General features: G+C 56.6%; 1 protein-coding gene across 31 annotated transcripts in view; it reads right to left on the bottom strand.

The window, feature by feature from the left end:
* Positions 1-22,013, bottom strand: part of TCF3 (transcription factor 3) — an 82,168-nt gene that overhangs the window by 9,145 nt on the left and 51,010 nt on the right. For 7 of the 31 annotated variants that reach the window (XM_030032015.2, XM_030032019.2, XM_030032014.2 and 4 more), the window contains 13 exons: positions 21,023-21,090; positions 17,729-17,858; positions 16,038-16,087; positions 11,279-11,381; positions 10,910-11,049; positions 10,590-10,716; positions 9,624-9,685; positions 8,740-8,818; positions 7,746-7,819; positions 7,044-7,247; positions 5,568-5,691; positions 4,916-5,081; positions 3,626-3,864 (listed from right to left, as the gene is read on the bottom strand). In XM_030032015.2, the coding sequence (XP_029887875.1) occupies positions 3,626-3,864; positions 4,916-5,081; positions 5,568-5,691; positions 7,044-7,247; positions 7,746-7,819; positions 8,740-8,818; positions 9,624-9,685; positions 10,590-10,716; positions 10,910-11,049; positions 11,279-11,381; positions 16,038-16,087; positions 17,729-17,858; positions 21,023-21,090 (1,566 nt within the window). Of the gene's footprint in view, positions 1-309; positions 537-3,617; positions 3,865-4,915; positions 5,082-5,567; positions 5,692-7,043; positions 7,248-7,745; positions 7,820-8,739; positions 8,819-9,623; positions 9,686-10,589; positions 10,717-10,909; positions 11,050-11,278; positions 11,382-16,037; positions 16,088-17,728; positions 17,859-21,022; positions 21,091-22,013 lie in introns of those variants that run through there. The other 24 variants (XM_030032023.2, XM_030032021.2, XM_030032020.2 and 21 more) reach the window with 22 other exon arrangements.

Here is a 22,013-nt window from a genome sequence, read left to right as displayed (position 1 = left end):
TTACAGAAAACCCCAAGTGCTTCAGCCAGCTCTGAGAGTTGAGGACTGAGTTTTCCAAAGCTGCTTAATGGGATCCAGGTGCCAAATTCCCATTAAGCACGAGGGGAGATGGACAGAGTGGCCTCGAATCCACCCCGGGCCGGGGCTTTGGAAGTCTCAGCCTGCCGCGTGGTGCACCCGAGAGTGCTGCTGGCGATGCAAACACACAACCTCGCACCGAAAGCAGGAGTCACAACAGAGATGGACGCGCACGCAGAGACGTGGGGGGAGAGAAAGGCCCCGAAAGGCACCTGCCAGCTGTTACCATACCTCGTACTTGCTGCTCCAGGCCCAGAATGACCTGCACCGCTTGCTGTAGGATGATCAGTTTGGTCTGTGCTTTGTCCGTTTTTAAGTGCATCTGACACATGCGTCCCAGTTCTTTAAAGGCCTCGTTAATGTCCCGTACACGCACCCTTTCCCTGGCGTTATTGGCCATTCTCCTCTCCCGGTCCCTCAGATCTTTGTCCTCCAGTGACAAGGCCTCGTCTGTACTGCTGGGTTCATAGCACCACAGGGATTAGTCAGGGGGGTGGTACCAAGGGGGGGGGGCTATACGTTGCCGTGCTGGTAGTGCTTCTGGTGTCCACTGGAAACGGCTCAAACAGCCTCACTTTGCAAAGCCAATTCGTCTCGGGCGCTTCCTGGAGCTGCCCGGGCTATTTGGGCTGCACGTTGCCTCTGCGAGCCACGGGAAGGTGCTGCCAGCACGGGGCTGGGCTCCCACGGGGCTGGAGGGTGCTGCCGGGGGCGAGGGCGGGCAGTGGATGCAGTATCGACAGCGACACCTTCTCCCCTCTGCAAAATTTTGCCCTCCTGTTCGTTTTCGGCTGAAAACTAGAAGTTCAAGGGGGGGGGGTCTCAGCCAAAAGCATCTGGTTCATCCCTCAAGGAAAGACTTTTTGGCAGAAAGCAAATCCCTCTTTGTAAGTTTTCCTTCAAAAATTCCATCTGCAGCAAAATCCTACCAGTGAAGGCGTTTTGGGCAGCCGTGTCGCAGCAGCGCGATGCAGCCTGGCCCGGCACCCTCTTACGGGTGGGGGACAGCACCGGGGGCAGGAGCCGAGTGCCCCGGCTGCTGCTGAGGGTCGGTCTTGGATGCAGACACTGAATCCAGGTCTTTCAACACAGCCAAAATCTCTCTGGAAGGGGGTGATTTTCTTTTCCAGGCACGGTCAGGAGCTTTGGGAGAGCCTCCACTGCTGGCAGCACCCCAGGGGTGCCCAAAACAGGCAGGGACAGGGGGGAAGGCAGAGTCGTGCTGGCAGCATCTTAAACTGTGGCCTCGCCCGCAGCCCGTCCCCTCCAAACCCCCAATTTACTGTACAGACGACCTTCTCCCCCAGAGCAAAAATTCTTGCAGGAAAGACACCTATCTGAAGAGGGTCCTTGGGTGAGACCTGGCACTGGAAGGACTGTGGCCTTCGGCTCCAGGGGAGCCACGCGGGGATAAGCCTTCACCAAAGAGGGGCCGCAGAGTCAGAGCCTTCCTGGGTGCGCTGCGGGGTCTGGAGAGCCTCCAGACGTGCCCGACCGCGTGGAGGGGGAGCAACGGCTCCGCAGGCAAGCGTTTGCCTGTGTGGGACAGAGGGTTGCCCACTGTCCCTGCCTGCATCCTCTCCTTGCTGCCTTGTCCCTGCCCGTGTCCCCTCCTCACTGCCTCGGTGCCCCAGCTGACGCTGCCACCTTCTCTCCAGCACGCCCAGGATGGCCGGGGGGAGTGGAGCCACCAGCTACCCCAGCACCCAAGCCCACCCGTGGCAGGAACCCAGCTTGTTCCTCCAAGCGCACACCGGCAGCCGTCGTTCCTGGCTGTTGGCTCTCCCCAGTAGGAAAACAGCTCCAGCAGCGCCTTGCACGCCACAGCCGGGCAGGACGGAGCCGTCTCCCCGCCGCCGGCGAGTGCTGCTGGCAGTTCGCACCACTCTGCGGGGTCCTCCGGGTTATAAGGACGTGCGGTGCCTTGGCTGCCTTGTGCTCCGCTCAAAGGGGGCACTGACCTCCCTGCCTGGCCCCCCGCAACGCCCCCCAATCTTCTCCTTTCCCTTCCTGCCTCGTTAGCTGCTGATGGCAGCAGGAGGATCGTGGCAGCCCTGGCTGGGCATGCGGGGACCCGACGGCCCCGCTCCCACGGCAGCCCTGCAGGAGGGGACGTGGAGGTCGGCTTCTCTTTTGCAACGCAGCCCGAAGGCCAAACCCACCAGAGAAGGGACATCCTAGCTGCCTGCGCTAACGCCTGCTGACGGCAGCACGCGGGGCTCGGCTCGCTTCCCCGGCTGCGTTGAAGAAGGGTTTAAAAAGGGACAAGCGTGGGAGACCAAAGTGAACACGGTGCCAACTCTGTCTAGCCCCTGCCCCCCACCGCCCCTCGGCTCCTGCCTCGATCCGCAAGCAGCAAGTACAAGGTAGAGAGTGGGACCACCGAGAGGTCACGGCTGGGGACTGTCTGTAGGAGATCAGAAAGAACAGAACCAAAAAATAGGAACTCGAAATAAAAAAATAAAAAGGAAGGGGAAATTAAAAAAGAGACAGGAAAAAATATACATGTTATGAAAGGCAAAAAATTACAAACTGAAGAGAGGCACAAAGGACTCCAACATCAATGCAACAGCAGAGGCCAGCAGAGAGGAGCACAGCCAGGCACAAACCACCGATGCGTGTTACAACAGCCTCTGCAGAGAGAAAGGGGGTTAACCTGCCACGGCACCCTGCGCATCGGGGCCGGGGAACGGGAGCATGCACTGCGGGATGCAGGAACAAAGCAGCAAAGTCCTCCGGAGCGGGAAGCCAAGCCCTCCGCTTCCCCTCCCACCGGGACACGGCACCCGGGGCAAGCACGGGTGGCCGAGATGGGCGCACACGCACGTGGGAAGGGAGGGAAGGGAGCGAACGGAGTGAGTGTGCCCTGACAAGGGCGAGAGCCTGCAGCTCCAGACTCTGCTAGGGATGCGCAGTGCTCCCAGCTTGTGTCAGAGACCAGTTTGTACAGGCAGCGAGGGCTGCTCGACCCTGGGCTCAGCATCTCCATCCCACTGCTCCTCGCACGGCTCCAGTGATCTCCAGGGGTTTGCTGGGTGCCCGCAATCCCAGGGGTGCAGCGGTGGGGACAGGAGCACAGAGCCCCGTGCCAGGCGGGCAGGGAGGACAGGGCATCGCTCATTGCTGCTGCGGCTGCAGGCAGAGATGGGCTCTGTGCTTGGAGCAGCCCTTGGAGAGACGTCAGATCTGGGCCACCTCTGGGAGATTTGCTGGTTTTTTTGTTTTTTTTTCATTTTGCTGGCCAAGCAGCTGAGCAAAACACCTGGCTGCGGGAAAGCAAGGACGGCGCAGGTGCCCCCTCAGGGACCAGCATGCAGCACACGCAGTGGCAGTGGGGAACAAAGGAGAGAACAGCAGGGATGCAAAAAAGGGGGGGAAAAAAAAAAGAAAAAAAAAAAAAAAGGACATCAACAGCCTTGGGAACCCAAGGCTGCAAGGGAGAGAGACAGTGCGAGGCACCACAGCACATGTCACAGGAGACAGACAGACAGACAGCCCCGTGCCGATCAGATACGTAAAATATCACCACTCCGGGACCCTCACTGACCTCTAACTTGTTGCTCCAGGTTCAGTATGACTGATACGGCCTGGTGTAGGATTAGCAGTTTGGTCTGCGGTTTTTCGCTGTTTAGGTGGAGTTGGCACATGCGTCCGAGCTCTTTAAAGGCCTCGTTGATGTCACGGACCCGCAGGCGCTCACGGGCATTATTGGCGACCCTCCTTTCTCTCTCTCTCTCGGCTTTTTGCTCTGGGGGAAGAAGATCGTCCTCCTCATCCTCATCTTGACTAATGGTTTAAAATAAGAACGAGACAGGGACATTCCTCGTGTGCACTCTCAGCACTGGTCAACTCACAGAAAAGAAACACACGTCGAGGCACCGAGACGCCAAGCCCCACGCGTGGCCCCATGAGCTGGAGCGCTGCGCCCCGCGTGCCCCCGCCGGGACGTGCCGGCCCAGTGCCCTGCGCTCAGACACAGGGACACACAGTGACTTTGGAGAGAAGCAATTAGGGGTCGTCTTCTGCCTCTTTTGTTTGTTTGTTTTGTTTTTAAACAACAAAGAAAGAAACCACAACAATGCGATTAAGGCCTGAGCTTGTTGCCGGGAGGTGCAGGGTGGCCTGGAGAAGGTGTGGGGGTCAACACTGGTGTCCCAAGCTGGCTTTTTGGGAAGACACAGCCCTCTGCCTCCAGGGCAGGAGGTGGCTGCAGTCTGGCAGGAGCGGGGCTGGCACTGCCCCTCCCGGCAGCATCACCCTGGCGAGGTCTCCAAGCCGATGGTGAGGTTGCAGACAAGCCAGCACGTTGGAAGGACTCTACCTGATCCGCTGCCACGTATCTGGCTGGATGTGACAGAGGATAGAGGAGCCCAAAGCAGACAGCGGAGACAACCCGAAGCAGGGAGGAGGTCAAAACCTTCCCCACCCCTGGCCGAGGGGAGCCGAGCGCTCGGTCCTTTCTGCGCACGGCCACAAGCAACGCCCCGAGCGACCACGCAGGCGGGTGCAGCTTGTGTGGATAAGGCGCAAGCCCTCTGCTTTATGAGCATGAGGAAGCCCTAAGGCCACGGGGACAGGAGCCAGCAGGAGAGGGTGGCAGGGATCCTTCCCCGGCACGGCCCAAAGCGGCCAGCCACGGGGAAGCAGCGGGAGCCCAGGCTGTGCCGCTTCTGTGTGAAGACACGTGAGGCTCCCGCGGTGGACAGGGGCTGGCGGGTCTGCACCGCAGGACGACCCCCGGCCTCACCAGGCTGAGCCCAGCGGCCGGTGGGTCACCGCGGCCGTACCCCAGCCCAAATGCCCCCAGCCTGGTTACAGAGTAAGTGAAGGGAGAGACCTGTTCAAAGAGCACCTTGTTCTGTTCCGGGAGGGTTTCAGCTCCTTCTTCTCCTCTTCTGAGTTATCTGCCACCGACGTGTTCTCTTCATCCTCCTTCTCTTCCCTCTTTATTTCGCTGGTTCCCGAGGAGACGCTGCTTCGCCCCAGCCCCCCTGACAAGCCTGCTGAGGAAGCAGAGCCACGCATGGAGGTTGGAGGGGCCTGACCCACAACAGAGGGCTGGGGGGGTCCCCAGGCCCTGCTCCTGCTGCGCTGCATCGCCAGCGTGCGGCATCCCGGACTCATCCTGCGTTGCCGGTTCGCAGCAAGAGGAGCTGGAGGGGTGCCAACTCTGCCCTGCCACCACTCCCCCGTTCTTCTCTCCCCACCTCCCAGCCCCTCCAGAATCAGAGCCCAACCTCCCCCAGTAGAGCAGGGCCCAGGGGCTCTATGCACCCACAGCTGGCAGGAGGGACAGGAACGTGTAGGTCAAACCTCTGGAAAAGGCTCAAGTAGAAACTGCCCTGCGGCTGCTGCAAGGAAGCACTGGCCTTGCAAGAGCACCCGTCTTCCCCAAGGCTGCTGCTGCACAGGGCTGGACCTAACGGGTGACCCCAATCACCCCCACGGCAGGCGAGCCTCAAGCGTGCACGCGTGCAGAGCTGCCTTACCGCTGTACGTGTCTTGCTGCCTGTTGAGGTCAGGGAGTGAGCTGGGCTGTGACGGAAGTGTGACATGGTTGTGGAGCATGCTGGGGTTGCTGGACAACCCATCTTCGGGGTGACCTCCTCCCACCTACAGCAGAATAAGCAGAGCAAGCCTTGAGGGTGGGGAAGTGTCACGGCCAGCGGGCATGGGCACAGTCACCCCGAGCACAGCCGTGGGGCTCCGCAGACCAGGCTGAGGCGCAGCCGCGTGCCCTCCTCGCGCGGTCCCACCACCCAGAGCGCGGGCATGCAGGAGGGAAGAGCCAACCTGCTCCGGCACCAGCTCTCCTCCAGGGACCGTGGCGGGGGCACTGCAGAAAGCAGCTCCGTGCCCTGCACATCAGCTGGACCAAGCAGAAAGCCCCCATCACTGCTGTCTCCCCCCGCTGTGGAAAAGCCTCTCTCTGCCTGGATGCGAGGCTGGCACACTGGAGAGGACACCCTGCCTGGGCTGCACGTGTCCTGTCTCCATCAAGCACCAACATCTCTGCCACCTCCTCAGCGCCACCAGAGCAAGGGACATCCCAGCAGCACAAACTTCGCTCTGAAGGGCCTGGACGCAAAGGGTCAGAGTCAGGCAGCCTTTCTGAGCCTGCACTATGCTGGCCAGGGACCGGCAGGACAGAGCCAGCCCTGCTGCAAACACTCTTGTTTCTGCAGCTGGCAGCAGTTTGCAACAGAGGACACACATGTGATTCATCGCTTAGTAGTAGAGTCTGGGGACCTTGGAAGGGAAGCCCATCCAGTTCTCTAGAGAGACTGGAGACATGTTACTGTTTGCTGCAGCAGGCAACCAGCTCTGCTAAAAACGTGTTCCCGTGGTCACCAGCCTCTGGACAAGGGGGGACTCTGGTGACCCAGCAGGGGACCCCAGCATCCACATGCTCAGGGCACCCAGGATCTGTTGTGCTCCCTGGAGCCTGAATGAGCCATCACACATCAGCACTGCCCACGTGCACGGAAGGACACGGTACCTGCCTGAACAATTTGGAGCAGAGAAGTCCTGGTGATATATATACCTGCTCTCTATACCCGCAGTCCTGCCCTGCACCAGATCCCTCTTGTCCTTCTCCCTGCATCCCCCAGGGACAGCTTGAAGCTGTTTTGAGGGATTTCCATGCATGTTGCAGGGGAAGAAGAAGAACTTTCACCACCTCTGCCTGCCTCGAGAAGGGACATGAGCGAACTGCATGTGGGGCTTGTGCCTGAGAGCTACCACTGTGCTGAGCACGGATTCAACACCCCCTGCATGAACAGAGCAAGCCACTGCCCTTCTGTGCACGTCACCCGTTCAAAGCTGTCAACAGCTGACCCAAGCTGGACCACACTGAGCTATTCTCACACCAAAGGCAATGTCAATGTCCCTCCGGATGGCAGGGGACCCCGTGACGTGGGTCGCCGGCATGTCCCCGCCAGCTGCGACGATGCTTCCACACTTACCAGACTTGGGTGCCTGTTCCCCAGGGACATGACCGAGGCAGGGAAGGCCTGGCCCAGGCTGCCCACGGTGGCACTGTGGGCCGGCGCCGAGCCCAGGAGCCCGTGCATGTCCCCGTGGTTGCTCGGCATGGCAGCTGTCTGGCCCACGGCGTGATTCCTCAGCACATGGATGGCTTCATCCAACCTGTCTTCCATTTTGTTTTGCTTGAAGAACAGGACAGAGAAATATGTCCGTGTTAATGTGTGCGAAGCCAGCAGCCCACTGCAGCTCTCTATGCTAAAGAACGGCTGGCGGCAATCGTGCACTCAGCTACTGCAAGGCAGGTATGGGGAGAAATAACCCCCTGATCCAGTCAGTGCCGTCTCCTAAAGGCACAAGGGGTCACACAAGTGGAACTGCTCAGGAAAGGGAGGCAGAAACCAGCCAGAAATCTGTTCGGCTGGGCCAGACCCACAGGGATGTACGTGGGCCATATACAGGGCGAGGGTGCAAAGCTGCGCCTCTGCCCGCAAGGCTCTGGGCTCAGGGAAGCAGTGCCCAACTGTGCTCAGCTGTTTCCAACCAAAATGTCCATCTACCGACTAACCATCTTCCTTCAGGCCCCAGATGTTTAGGGGACAGGACTTTACCCAAAAGTCCTTTACCGTTAGGCGCACAAGGGATGGAAGAGAAAAGAAGGCAGATCTTTCGGCGAGACTTACTAAAGTGTGGAGGCTCCCTTCGTAGCTGGGAGATAAGGCACCCTGTCCGCTCGCTCGAGACCACTGGGATGTGCCTGCAAACAAACGGGGAAAGCTTGGGACCGGGCATGGCTGCCACTAGATGGGGCTGGAAGCTGGGCCACCACGCTGTGCATGGGCCACCACGGCACCGCACGGCACTGTGGGCTCGCCTCTGCTCTGCCTCAGCAGGAAACCGAGCTCAGGCCTTCAGACCTCGAGAGGTTTTTAAATTTATATCGTCTCAGTGAGCTGGCAGCCAGCACACACGCTGTGCTCGCTCCGAGCCCACGGCAGCGGCAGGCTGGTGGGTGTACGTTGCTCCGCACCCCGGGCACCGAGGAGCCTCGGCGGCAGCTCTGCTGGGCAGAAGCGAGACCTCTCTTGCCGGCCCGGAGCAAAGACGGGCTTTCATCGGGCGCTGAAAAGGGTTTTTAACTAGTTGGCTGCTTCCCAGTTCCCACTGCGCTCCTCCCACGGGAGACAAAACCAGGGACAAACTCTCCCAGCCTCTCCGAGATGGGAGGCTCAGACACAGGGTCTGTCTGAAGGGCAGGACGGACACTTTAACTCAAGCACGTGGCAGTGCTACCATGTGGGCCTGGCTCACACCTCCGGCAAAGCCGCCTGCTAAAACTCCTATGCAGAGGCAAAGCCAAGCACAGGCAGAGTCATCGTCCTCACACATGTGGCGTTCGCCGCACCCGGGCGCTGCTTGGCTCCAAATGGGGGAAAAGCTACAACCAATTAAAGCAGACAGACATGCAACTTCACAGGAGACATTGAGGAAGTATCTTCAAGTTTGCTTGTCCTTCCTCTTCACTCTCCTGCTTTTAAAAATAAATGGGATTTGATGAGATTGCCAAAAGTGTCTTTAATGAGGGTTTGGGGCTGATCTGGGAAGTACACTGCCTTGGACCTCCTGAAAGCAAACCTGACATTCCCTTTTACACAGAGAGCAACATTTTTCACCTACCTGCAAGCCCCTGAGGGGAGCCGACCGGTGTAGAGGGGTTTGATGAGAAGTTATTGCTAGAGTGATCGGGGGAATAAATCTGGAGCGAGAGAAGCAGAGCACGGTCAGCAGCACCCACCCCTGCGACAGCTCTCCCCCTCCCCAGCAGCGCCGCCAAGCCCAGTTGCAGGGAGGACCTCCCGATGGAATCACCTGATGGCACCTCCCTTCCCATACCCATACCAGCTCCCAGCCTGCTAGTCCCCCCGCCGCTCCCCCATTAACGCCGGGGTCTCTGTCCCCACTGCCGCCGCCCCTGCAGCTACAGCCTCCGTTATTCAGGTCCCACCTCGGAAGGAAGCGAGAGCCCCAAGAAATTATTGCAGGGTGCAGTGCTGGCACCCCTCTGCCACCATGCAGAAGCAAAGGTCCTTGCACTGAATGGGACAGAGGCAACCCCGAGCTCTGATAGCCCAGTGGGCCAGTGCCCTCCAGTTGGAACCAGCACACACACGGCCAGGACTACTGGGACCTGCAATTCCTGCTATGAGGGCTGCATAGGGTCATCTTGCCAGACCAGTACCAGGCTGTGCGATGTACCATGTGCCAGACCAGCTGGCTGCAGAGCCAGCTCATGGGCACGGGTCCCCAGGGCCACCATAACGTCCAGTGCCTCAGCTTCCCCATCTGCCAAAACGTGCTTTTGCACAGTGCCAGGACTCAGGATGGCACACACAGAGGGCGGAAAACCCTCCCCTCAGAGGCTGCCACGTTTTTGGGGTGCATTCACCCAAAGTTCTCAACATGTGCATCTTCCCTGCTGCCTAGGGGGTCCCTGTTATAGAGGGGAGGTCCAACGCTGCAACAGGATAGGGACCGGGTCAAGGATCTGCAGAAATTCTTACTGAAGCTAGTGCCTTCCCGAGCGCGTCTCCTGAGCTCCCAGCTGTGGTTCCTCTGTTACCTGCTGAGAGAGGACACAGACATCACTGCCAGGGCACTAGAAATGCAGCAGGACAAGGCACCTGTACAAGACCTTCTCTGGGGTCACCTGCTCTGAGATTGAAACTTCTTGCTCTTACTGCTTTGCTTGAAAATTATATGGATGCCGAGCTCAGAGCAGCCCAGACAAGGGCACACACACCCCGGCAGCTTTCGTGGGGCTGCAGGAACATCTTTATAAGATGCTGGGTCGAAGGTGTCATGCCATCGCGATCAAATGTCTCTGCTGCAGCACGGCCTATTTTCGCAGGGCATCTTAAGCCCCTACAATCCCAAACTTGCTTCCCTTCCTCTCAACAAGGTTTTTTCTACAAATCAAGGTCAGGCTCTTCATTTCCTGGGGAACACGAGTTCATTTCAGTAACAGGTTTTGTAACAGGTTCAACAGGGTTAGAGATTAAAGCACTCGGGGGTTTAACGTGGTATCCAAATGCAGCACAAACATTCCTATTCCAGATTTAGATGAACAGCTTCACACATACCCCCGCCTTCCCGCAACGCAGGTGCAAATCCTTCCCGCAACTCATTTAAGCCATGGCACCTCCAAGAGATAATGTCACAGATCCTGGTCTCCTCCCAGATCCACCAAGCGAGGTGTAAACCCCCAAGCCAGCACCCTGTTTCCCTGCTACAGCCTGCCCGGGTATCCAGCACCAATAACCTCGCTGCGCCTCTTCCTCACGCAGTAACTCCATGCCCAGGTGACACACAAGGGATAAAAAGCGCCTGGGTACACTGGACACGTATATCACAGCCTCGAGCGTCAGAGGTTTGCACAAGACTTTTGATTTTCCAGTTAAGCCTCTGCGTGGCAGTGGAGCAAGAGGGGTCATGCTGGAGACCACCGTGCGCCCGAGGACCGTACGTACCCATCATGCTGTCTGTCCCGCTGATCGGGGGGGTGTGACTGGAGACACCGTACGGCGTGGAGGCAGAGGAAAAGCCAGACACAGAGGGGAGTCCGCCGTTAACCTCTCCTGAATGAAGCTGGTAGTTCTGGCAGAGAGGGGGAGAGGGGTGAGAGATGCCCTTGAAAGGCTGCCGGGCTTCGGCGTCCGGGCCAGGACCCAGGTCCTGCCTGTCGGCAGCCGCCCCAAGCCGACAGCGACGGGACGAGGTGACGCGCTGCCGCTGGCCGGCCGAGCGGAGCCCCCCAGCCCGCCCGCGGGGCAGCGCGGGGACGCGTTACCATGCGTTCGTGCTGATGTAAACTGTTGAAGCCACTGGACTGCGGGAGTGGGGAGGAGGAGCTGCCCAGCATGGCACCGTAACTCGACTGGCTCATGGCACCCGGTGAACTCCACAGGTCTGGCGAGTTATGGAGCCCGTCTGGAAGGAAAACCAGGGCTGAGCGGGGCAGAGACGCTGCCCACATGGCGGCAAGTCAGCCCGGGCTGAGGGGCTGCGTCCGTCCCCATTGCGTCCTGCCTACGCTGAGCATCACCTGCTGAGCAAATCGGAGCCATTTCAGGGCTGCTTCGTGTCTCATGCACTCCTGCCCCGAGCTCCCTCCATCTCACATGCTGTGCAACTCCTGCCGGGGTTGTTAATAACTCACCTGCCATATAAAAGGCTCCGGGATACACAGTGCTGGGAGGTTTTGAGGGAGTATATCCAGCTGGATCCCTGCTGTAGTCATCACCTGAGTTGGATGGATACACCTGCGGGGCAGAAAAGGGGTTAAAGAGAAGTGCTTGGCCACTCCATGGCCCCGCATCCTCCCCACGGGTCACCCCACCCCATGCAGCTTCACTTTTATTCATCGAAGCAGAGGACAGTCAGTCCCACAGCAAAGCCAGGGGGAACCGAAGCAGCTCAGCCAAAGTCACGGCTCTGCCAGGGAGCGGCACCGGGTACGGGGCCGTCACACAGACACGTCCCATCTGCCTTCCCGTAACATCGCGGACCCCTGCAGCCCCCTCCTACAGAAGATGCCGGCGCCAGCAGAAGTTTCAACTCTCTGCTCTAGTTCCTTTTTCTGCGGTTATAACTTTTTATGGGTAACCGCAAAAGCTGTCATTTCTGTGTGCTAACCCCGCACCCAAGGGCGCGGGCTGGGAGGAGGCAAGAGGGACGGACGAGGCTTCGGGACCTGCGCGCCCCTGCGCCGACCCTGCCGTGTGCTGGGCTGCGGCACCGTGACGGCAGCAGCCGCTCCTGAGCACAGCCTCTGCTCAAACCCTTCACAGAGATCAGCCCATCCTGCTCGAGGGGAAACTGAGGCATGGGGGAAGCTGAGGGCTGAGCAGTCCCTCAAAAGGGATATCACACGGGAGGGGATGGCTCTCGGACAGCTTTTGGCCAGATTTCTGCAGCACCGTTCAGCTACGTTATTTAACAGCATATTAAGCAAAAGAAAAGGCTTTTTTTTTTTTTCTTCTAAATTAACCAAACCCATCCTAGAAAGCCCTTACCAAAAATCATCTTGTGCCCGTGCAAAAACATCCTTTTTTTTTTAAAGCAGAAATTCAACACGCAAAGAAACTGAAATGCCACTTAAAATTACGTGAGAACTTTTGTTACAACTTATTTTCATCCCCATTGATTCATTCTGAAACCACTAATAATTTTTTTTTTAAATACACACGAAAGCAGAGGCGGGTGCAGGAGGCTGGCTGGGTACGCTCAGCCAGCTCTGCCTGGAAGACACAGCTCTCTTTGGAAAGGAAACCTGCCCTGAGTTTCTCTTTCCCCACACCCAGCCAACTCCCTGTGACCCCTTGTCTCACCCAGCAAGAAGGGGCAAAATCATTCTCTATTTCTGTAAGTGCCCAGAACGCCAAAAATTTCTTCTTTTATTGTGGGAGGGTAATAGAAAATAGGGGTCTTTTTGTTAAAAAAAAAAAAAAAAAAAAAAAAAAAAAAAGAGCTCTGTAAAGCACCAGTGATTGCACTTAAATATATCGCTTCGTTTTCCCCTAGCAGCCCCAGTTCCTGCTTCTCGGAGCAGCTTCCCTCAAAGCTGGGGGGGTTCAGAGCCCCGGGGGCAGCCCCAGCCCCTCGCCACCCATCGGCTCTTGGGCAGCGGGTAGTTGGACACCGCAGGGCAATGGGGAGCTGAAAGCAACTTGCGGGCATTGGTGCTACAGATCGAGACTGGGGAACTTGTAAAATAAAGAAAAAAAAGAAATAAAAATAAAGAGAGGGGGAAGGGAAAAACCTGACAGACGCTGGCAGCTGCCCTTCGTCCCTCGTTCAAAAAAGAAAATTCACGGCACTTCGCCTTTGCGTGGCATCGCAGGACAGCGTCGGGGTGAAGCGGGCGCACGGAGCCGCGCGTGGGCAGCGCGTGCGGCCGGGGAGAGCAGGGGAATGGAGGAGGCTGCAGAGAACAAGAATCCAGTAAATTGACTTTTCCTATAATTTGATTAAATAGCGGGAGCTGGGACAGGGAATCGAATGAAGCACGTCTAATAGCCCCGCGCCATCTGCCAGGGGCTGGCACCTGGCCAGCGCGCGAGGCAGCTGTGCGGCAGCGGAGCGAGCGCGGGGGGGCCGCGGCGAGCTGCAACATCCATTTAATAAATCCAGAGCGAAAATAAGAAGAATGAAATAGCAGGGATGAGCGCACCAGGGTCGCAAAGCAGAGGGGGAGTTCGCCTTGCTGCATATCCGCCCCGCTCCGCCATTCCCGACCCCCCTCCCCATCTCCTGTCGGATCCCGAGGGGGCTGGGTTTCACCCCAGGAATGACCCTGGCCCCTCCAAATCCTTCATTTCCCTGCTCAACGCACGGGAGGCTGCGAAAACCCAACCCCGCTCTTCCCCGCACCGGCCGAACGAAGAGCATCCCAGCCCCGCTGCGTGCGGGGGAGACGGCCGAGCCGGCGGCCACCGGCCAAGCGCCGCAGGAAACGGTAAATCAGCGCCAGGTCCCCGCTCCCCACCCCACGGCCCCAGCCCTCGAGCCGGCGGCGGCCTCGGGGACCTCCAGGTGAGGTCATTTCCTCCGGCTAAAATTGCCAGCGCGGCGAGAGAGCCGCTTGAAAAGCCCCAACGCTGGGATTCGAAGGGCTTTGTGGTGTTGGGTTGTTTTTTTTTTCCCCCCTCCCTGTTTTTCTTGCTTAAATGCACGAACTGGGGTGGGACTTCAGGCAGACTAAAGCTAAACAGAGCAGTGACCAGACTGTGAATTCGCAGGCTGAAACGGCTCCCGGCCACCGCACTCGCTGCGGCAACAAAATCCCGCAGGAACCGTCTTGCACAAAATCCCTCCTTGGCTTCCTCTGGCAAAGCCAGCCGATGTGCAGCCGGGGCTCGGGAGCCTCATCCAGCCCCGGGTCCTGTGCCCGGACACACCAGCCTGCGGAGGAGCACGACCGCGAGCGCTAACTCTGCTTTCCAGCTGCATGTCGCAGGAACGCTCGAAGGGTCTCCGTGCCCAGGGGGCAGCCCCGGCACATGCCACTGCCCCAGCCCGGCACCTATTTCACAAGAACTAACCCCAAAGGGCCGTGGGTTACAAGCGCAGGTCCCTCCGCGCCCCTCCGCAGTCAGAGCCGCTCGGACCCGGCATCCCGTTTCGCATCCCTCTTCAACCATCTCATGCCACCAATGTCTCTTGGTGCCTTTGGCAGAATCACTCCCCTTTCAGCCACCCTCAACTATTCCAGCCGCTGACCTCTCTGAATTTTCAAAGCAGCTAGGGAATTACAGATTAAAGCACTTTATTTTAATAAGATGCTGATTAACCTATTTATTTTGCACGGGGTCCAGCGATAACACGGGGCGGGCTCCTGCGCAGAAGAGTCAGACAAGAAAGAGCCTTTGATCCGCTGCCTTTGAGCCCGGCAACTCCTTCTGCTCCACACCTCTCTCGCCACCTCGGTGCCCATTTCTGTCCCCGGGTGTAGGAAGTCCAAAAACAAACCAAGAAGCCACAGGTCACAGCAACGAGAGGGCAGCAGGAAGAGGCAGCATCAGTCCGTACACCAAAAACTGGAGCTTTGCGGTCAAGGGGCAGCCAAGGCGAGAGCCAGTGCTTTCTGGGCTGCAAAAGCCGGTGTGCCGGAGTCGGCTCAGACACAGGGAAGGGGCCTGAGTTTTGGCAAATGCCGAGCGGCTCTTCCTGTGGGAATCAGGGCCCTTTAGGGCACTGCCAGCACGATGGGCAGCAAGACCCATCACCTTTGAAATCTGAGGCCAATAAAGGGCCATTTGTTGGGAGCGATGTTTTCCCCCACATGTCGACCGGAGTTTAAGAGCTCCGAATTTCACACAGAAACTCAACGCAGCGATATGGATTCTGCTTTGAGCACGTTTTCCCTGTTAAAACATAGACTCTTGGAGCAACTCGGCACGGCTGACTGGAGCTGGTTTCTGCATGATGTGGGTCCACATGGAACCTCCAATACCCTCCAGTCTGTAAGCCCAATCCGGCAAGCTCTCAGTGCCTTCCTCTCCCTCCGTCCTCCCAACATCGGCATCTCAGGGTCCATTTCCGAAGGCAGACCCCATAGTGGAGGTTACAGACCAAGCGAGGGAACGCCACAGCACGAGATTTCCCCCACGGGTGGACACACAAGGGTGTTCCCCGGGGAACGGGCGCCTGCTTCCCATCACATCAGCATCAGCTTTGGGAGCGAGCGGCACGACACGCTCGGGCAAGGGCACGTCTCCAGCGCAGCCCCAGCCTGGGCTCCAGCTCGCCCGCAGAACAGAGCCCGCCCGTCCCCCTGCAAGCACGCAAACGCTCCAGCGAGGAATGCAGCCTCGGCTGCCGCACAGCCAGACAGCTCCCATATTCCTGCAGGAACCCTCCAGCCTGCTCCAATTAGCTTTCCTGGAGATCCCATTACTTCTAGCCACAAAGACATTGTTCAGTTTATTCCCCTGTAACAGCCGCGGGAGCATGGCTAACATATTCCTACAGGCTGCTCGGCTTTCTTATAAAACAGCCCAGGCAGCGCGCACACCTGGAGCAGCCCCAGCTGCCTGCCCGCATTACAACTGGTTTGGTTTCCCTTCTGGAGTGAAATCCGATCACACCAAATATTACATTTCACTCGGGCACTCGCGACATAACGTCAAACAGACGAGAGCCAGCGAGGGCAGGAGGCGGTGGGTCCCGGAGCATTGCGGCTCCTTCTCTCCCATCAGTGCCCCAGCAACACAGTCTCACAGTGCTTCCTCATTCCTCCTACATAGGAAGCTGTAGCTGAGAAAACCCTTGCCCATCCTGCTAAAATCCAAGCCCTCGATGTTTGGGGTGGCTGGACCCACAGGGCCGGCAGCTCTTGTGGCAAAGGCAGCAGGGATGCCCAGGGGATGGAGGAACGGGGAGGGGATACCTGCAGGGAAAACGCTCCTGCCACTTACCGAGGAGGGGAGTCCAGGAGGCACCTTCCGAACCTTTTTGGGCTGTCCATCTGGTTTAAGGAAAAGAAGAGAGGATCTAATTTTTGAAGGGGATTAGCAGGAGGGAAAACAACAAGCTACAGCTAAAAGTCTCCAAGGGTGGAAGATGCAGGTACAAATAGGGCTCAGATCCCAAATGCCCCATAGCCAAGGAATTCATCAATAGTGAAAATGTCTGAGGATGAACCTCTCCTCCTCGTCTCGTCTGCACCCTTTGAGGGCAGGTTTCACCCATAAACAAAGTTCACAGGGCAGTCTCTCCCAAAACACTGCAATAAGAGGTGCTCACCATGCAGAGAAGGGCTGCACTTGCTCTTTGGAAGAGACTGAGCCCATAAATAACCCCTTGTTGGGGTTTTTTTTGGAAACAATTTAACTTGAAATGGGTTTGTGGAGAGAGGATGCAGAAAGAGAACAAATGCAGGGATGGGGTGGTGTTTGCATTTGCTCCTTATACAGTAATATACTTGGGAAAGCTTCACTGCTGCAGGAAGGCAGGTCCAGCTCCAAGCAGGGAGGACACAGTGTCCTGGGGGAAGGGAGACAAATGGCTCAGGGAGGCGGTGGGGGAAACATCCCAAGGAGTGGCGCAAGGGGAAGCACTGGTTAAAAATTTGGGGTTTTTTTTAGTTCATAATTAAGGAAAGCCCCAGCTGGGGGGGGGTGCAGGATGCTAACGCAGCAAGTCTGCCAAGCCAGGGACTCTGCCGGGTTGTAGCTCAGGAGGAGAAATTCATCACACAGAATGACCTGATGCAAAAGAATCATTTTCCAGGCTGACAACATAAACCAGCAACGTTTTGAAGTGGTAATATCAAAGTGGATGCCTTTTTCTGAAAAGCACTGGAAAAAATACATGTAACACTGGGTCGCTTCTAGTTTCGTTTGCTGGGGAAAGCCCAAAATAGCAGCAAGAAAGTGACTTTGGAGGGTGCAGGGAGGAACTATGACAAGAAACACAAGTTCTGGAGAACTAGGGCTTGTCTTCACTCAAAAGTTAAATTCACACCCAACCTTAGCCTTTGTTAAAAGCAAAGAAAAATGGCTTATTCCCAGGTAGATCCAGATGTGGGCAACTTCTGCTCTGGAACATCGAAGCAGGCAGTTAGGCAGGGAGAGGTCCTGGAGCAAACACCGCCTGTGTCCCAGGGCACAGCTCCCATACCCCGGCAGAGCGCCTGGACCTCACGCTGCTTCTTCACAACTTGTTCCTGGCAGTCCCGTTTGCTTGCAGCAGGACAGGGACTCCAAGGACGGCCATCAGCCATAAAAACAGCCTCGAAGGCGGCCCAGGGTTTTCCAGGAACGACTACTGATGTGCAGTCTGGCTGGAGGCATTTTTAGAAGAACCTCAAGCCATTAGCTGCTTTCACCTAACTGATATTTTCAAGAAAGAAGGAAATTCTACATGATTCTGAGCTCGCCCACCCCCTTTTTTTTTTTATTTTATATATATATACACTACCCCCCTCCCAAAAAAAAAGCAAATGCCAAATTCACGCCTACGTGCCCACATGGCAACATCAGTGCTTTCATTCCCAAAGGCAGACCAGACATGGGTGCCCACCCAGTCAACAGCCCCTGCGGTTGCTTGACCAAGCTGCAGGACAAACCAGAGCAACGGCACCTGAGGGTGACATGAAGCGACTTACCTATGTTGCTCTCAGCACCTCTCCTGCGAGGATTGTTGGGGTAAGAAAAATACTGAGACCCCCCTTTCACCCCAGTGGGGGAAAGCGTGCTCGGACTCGCAATTCCCATTTCGCTGGGCAGGAAACCAGTCTGTAAACAAGGAGACAGAAAAGCCCTTCCATGTAATTACACTGGAAAACCACTGTGCTTGCTGGGAGAGAACAGAGCTGCCTTGAGCCACCTTCACACAAATTCAGCTGAGGGGGAAAGGAAAAAAAAAAAAAAAAAAAAGGACAAGCCAAAGGGCCAAAAGGAAAAACAAATATGTAAATATGGGGATAGTGGTGGGGGAACATATGTGCAATTAGAAAAGGGTCTTTCAAGCTGTGTTTCCTTGCTGGACCCCAGCAAGGAACCTCTCTACAAACCAAGGATGCAAACTAGCAGGTGCCATCGTGGGGAGCGTTGCGGTCTCACGCTCACCTCGCTGCCCACCCTGCCGACCGTGTTATCAGCCCAGCCCGCTGAAGGCAAAGAGGAGGTGACCGTCAGGCTGAGGGGCTCCTTACGCAGCGCTCCCCACCTGCCTCACGGACTTACTTGGGACAAAACTCTTCCCTCACCACCTCCGAGGTTTTACAGCAAGGGATTACAGTTTCTGATGTGATCGGCGCAGGTCAGACCTGATGGGCACAACGTGTCCACCCATCCTTGAAAGGCACATCCCACCGAATGGCCCCGTGCTGCCCCTCGCCCCCGCGATGCCATCGGGGACCCGGCCACGGCAGAGGACAGATACAGCGCTCACCCACCGGCAAATCCAGGAGCCCCCAGCTTGTCACATCTCTCGAGTGTCACATCTCAGCAGCCCACCTGACTGTGCCTCTCCCAGTCCCCCCAGCCCAAGGTGCCAGCACTGACGGTTTCTCTCCCATCCCCAGTGCCGCGCAGCCGGACCCATCGCGGACGATGCAACGGAGCTGCAATGCCTCTGCTGGGGGTGGTTCTCTCTTGCATTTTATCAGGGAAAAGTCAAATCCCTCTTTCTAAAAAGAGGAAACTCCTCCCTCGTGTTTATGCCAGCTGACCTTGGGCACTCTGGGAAGCAGCGCGGAGCCAGCAGAAGTTGGAGCCCGGGGTGCTCGCTGGCTCCCGGGATGGAGCAAGCATGCCTTTGCTTTGGGAGCACACCCACCGGCATTGCCCCTTTCACCTCAGGAGAAAGTTAAATGTATTTACGTGGAATTTAAGAGGGCTGGCAAAGGGCCTTTAAGTAACAAAAGCTTAGCTTTGACCCATCTTCTCAGGGCAACACATTGAAATAAAGGAGGATTTCAGGCTTTTGAGAAACTGGAAAGAAAAACCCACTACTTTAAAACTCCATCTCCTCCAGAAAGGGTCGGGGAGGGAAAGAGGAGCTCGTGTATTCACAGCTGGTGAAATTCCTGCAATCTGTTCCACCGGTCATATTACCTTTGCACTGAAACCGCTACGCGCCACGGAGCAGCACGGCCAAGAAAAGCAAGCGGCACAGCACCCTGGAGGAGATCCCGGAGGGCTGGGCTGCTGCTGCCCACCTCCTCCAGTGGGTACCTCCAGAAAGGCACTGAGATTTTAGCCATTTCCCAGAGAAAGGGATTTTCTTCCCCTTCCCTCTCCCTGGGGATGCCTCTGGATATGGTTAAGGGTTAAACGAGGGGGGAGCCACAGTTCTGCCCCGGAGGAGGGTGTTTTGGGGAGTAACGTGCTCCCCATCCAGGGCATCTGTCACCGGACAATTTTCCAGCGCTTTTCAAAAAGAAAAAAAAAAAACCAGGTCAACCCCCCCAAAACTGGAGCCAGAAGCAACAACTGTTCTGGGGGCCACAGCGAGTGCGCAGACAGCCCCGCTCGCCTCCCACCGCCCTGCACAAGAGGGGTTTTGTCTCCCCTCCACATCAAACGGGCTCCGTCTCCCGCTCTGCCACCCGATCCGGACCCGTGCGCCCGCGCCAGGGCCTCTCCCGGCCCGCGGCACCATTTGCCTAGCCCATTTCTGTTACCTTATATCTCCCCCTCCTCCATGAAACCCCAGCAAAACCGTAACATTAAAAAGCAAGGCTTGGCATCTGTCCCATTTTTATTTTAGCAGCTTCAGTGGTAAATTAAATCCACTCTGGCACAGACAGCCAGCACAGCTGTTTCAGCAAAGGAAACATCCTCAGTTCAGAGAAGAGGAAATTATGACAAATTTGTGTAAAATTAAAACATGTAATATGTGTGTGTGTACATGTATAAAATAAAAAGCTGTCCAGCCAAAAGCTGCTCCCTTGAATAAAATGGTGGGACTGTTTCCCCGGGGCCATGCTCAGGCACTGACGGGGCAGTTGCAGCAACACATCAAAGCAGAGGTACTCGCTCCTTCCCGAAAAACTATTTCTGGATGCTGGTGGTAGCAGGCTAGATTATCTCAGGGCTGGTCGACTGCGTTCCCGGGCTCTGATTTACGCCTGTGGTATTCCCCACAGGAAGCAAGTTTTTCCCCATGGCACAGCCCTGGTCCTTCCGCCGGGGTTCACACGGGGTGACCCAACAGGGCAGGGTTATTGCTGCAAGAAGCAGCTCTCCCATGCCATGTCCCTCCCTGACTGTGGAGAGGAGCATCTGCTGCAGGTCCTGCCTCAACAGCACCACCGTAAAACCAAAACGCTGCCCGATATCCACCGAAATGATGCTACAACAGCACAGAAACCATCTTGGGGACTCTCCCTCCCCGCAACTGGCGAGTGGGGGGACATGGGGATGCTGGCCGGGGTACAGAGGGATGCTAGCCGGGGAGGGAGAGCATGCAGCACCAGGCATGGTGCTCGGAGGCAAAGTGAGAACCCCGAGGCAGGCAGCTGGAGGGAGAAGGTGCCTCCCGGAGCACTCGTCTGCCCACAGCCACCCTGACACAAGGAAAGGCGTTGCTTGGATCCGACTTACTGAAACTCCCTCCGAGGGCAGTGTTGGCTAGGTCATATCTGATTAAATACAAATCAGCTAGAAACAGGATTAACAATAATAAAATAAGTGAGTCTGAAGAGGTTTTGAAAAGAACTGAGAAGCTGCTACAGCCCCATTTCTAAACTCTGACAACTTTTCTGAGCCAGCAACACAGACCCGTATAAGCCCCCGACACTCAACAGATGTCTCTGAGCAGAGCAGAGGCTTTCCAGGACCTTGTGCAGAGAGACGAGATGCAAACCACCAGGTTCCTTTTCATTCCCAGGCTCTCACTCCTAGCAGCTTAGCCAGTAAATGAAGCAAAAAATCTCAATGCATTTTATCGTTACCTGGTTTAGTCCTGGCATCCCTGTGTCTCTTCCGAACGTGGAGTACGAGGCTCTTTCGCTGCTCTTCCCTACAGTGGAGGAAAGAAAAGACAAGGTTTTGTGTAAGAGGGAAGGGGAGGTTTTGCGTGCACCCCCCAACCCGTCCTCCCGAGGTGCGAAGCCCGCTCTCGTAACACAGCTTCCTCCTGCCTGTCTGCAGAGGTGACTGCCTCCCATAATAGCTTGTTGCTAAAACAGGAGCTCTTTTAATTTCACGGACAGCAGGGCTCGGCTGGTCCATAAACAGCAAAACCCCAAAACTGCAGCAATGCAGGGAAGTGCTTGTGGCCATGCAAACTGGCAGTGTCAGACCAGAGCAAAAAAATCCCTCCAGACATATTAAAAAAAGCCAGCCAAATTTGGCAGAGGCAGTGACAGGGCAAACTGAAAGCCAGGCATGAGTGACCAGACTCTGCGGGTGCTTTCCATACAATAGGAAATACAATTTCAGCGCACACTGAGCAGCAGTGTGTGGAGCTGAGCTCCTGCTCCTTATAGCGCAGGAATTACCTTCTTCCCCTTTCCTGGTGGAGATTCAACTTTCCAAAAACCCATCCAGATCTAAAGAGCAGGCCATTCAATAGAAAAGCCTTTCCTTCCTTTCCAAGCCCCCTCCGTTAGGTCCCACCAGCCAGGCTCCTCCGGGACCTCGGGGCTCATCGCAGCCAGAGCATCCCTGCTGACCGGGATGCTGTGCAGGAGCAGCCCCGTGCGAGCCGAACCCACGTGCCCCAGCACTGCCGAGTGAACTTTAGCACCCAGCAACGGCTTTTATCAAACATGCTCAACCTCACCCTGCCCACGTGCTGCTGAAAATAGTGTTTTCAAGGAGGGGGGGGGGGGGAGCGAAAAAAAAAAAAAAAAAAAAAAAAAGAAACCCAGCACACATGGTGAAATGTTTCCATTTTGAAATGTCCTTGCAGTCTCTTCCCTGGTGGTCACCGCCCCAGAG

This window comes from Aquila chrysaetos, chromosome 12 (genome assembly GCF_900496995.4).
Source record: "Aquila chrysaetos chrysaetos chromosome 12, bAquChr1.4, whole genome shotgun sequence".
NCBI classification, from domain to species: domain Eukaryota; kingdom Metazoa; phylum Chordata; class Aves; order Accipitriformes; family Accipitridae; genus Aquila; species Aquila chrysaetos.
Note: the sequence above shows the minus strand (reverse complement) of the source record. Positions and strands in the feature narration are given on the sequence as shown.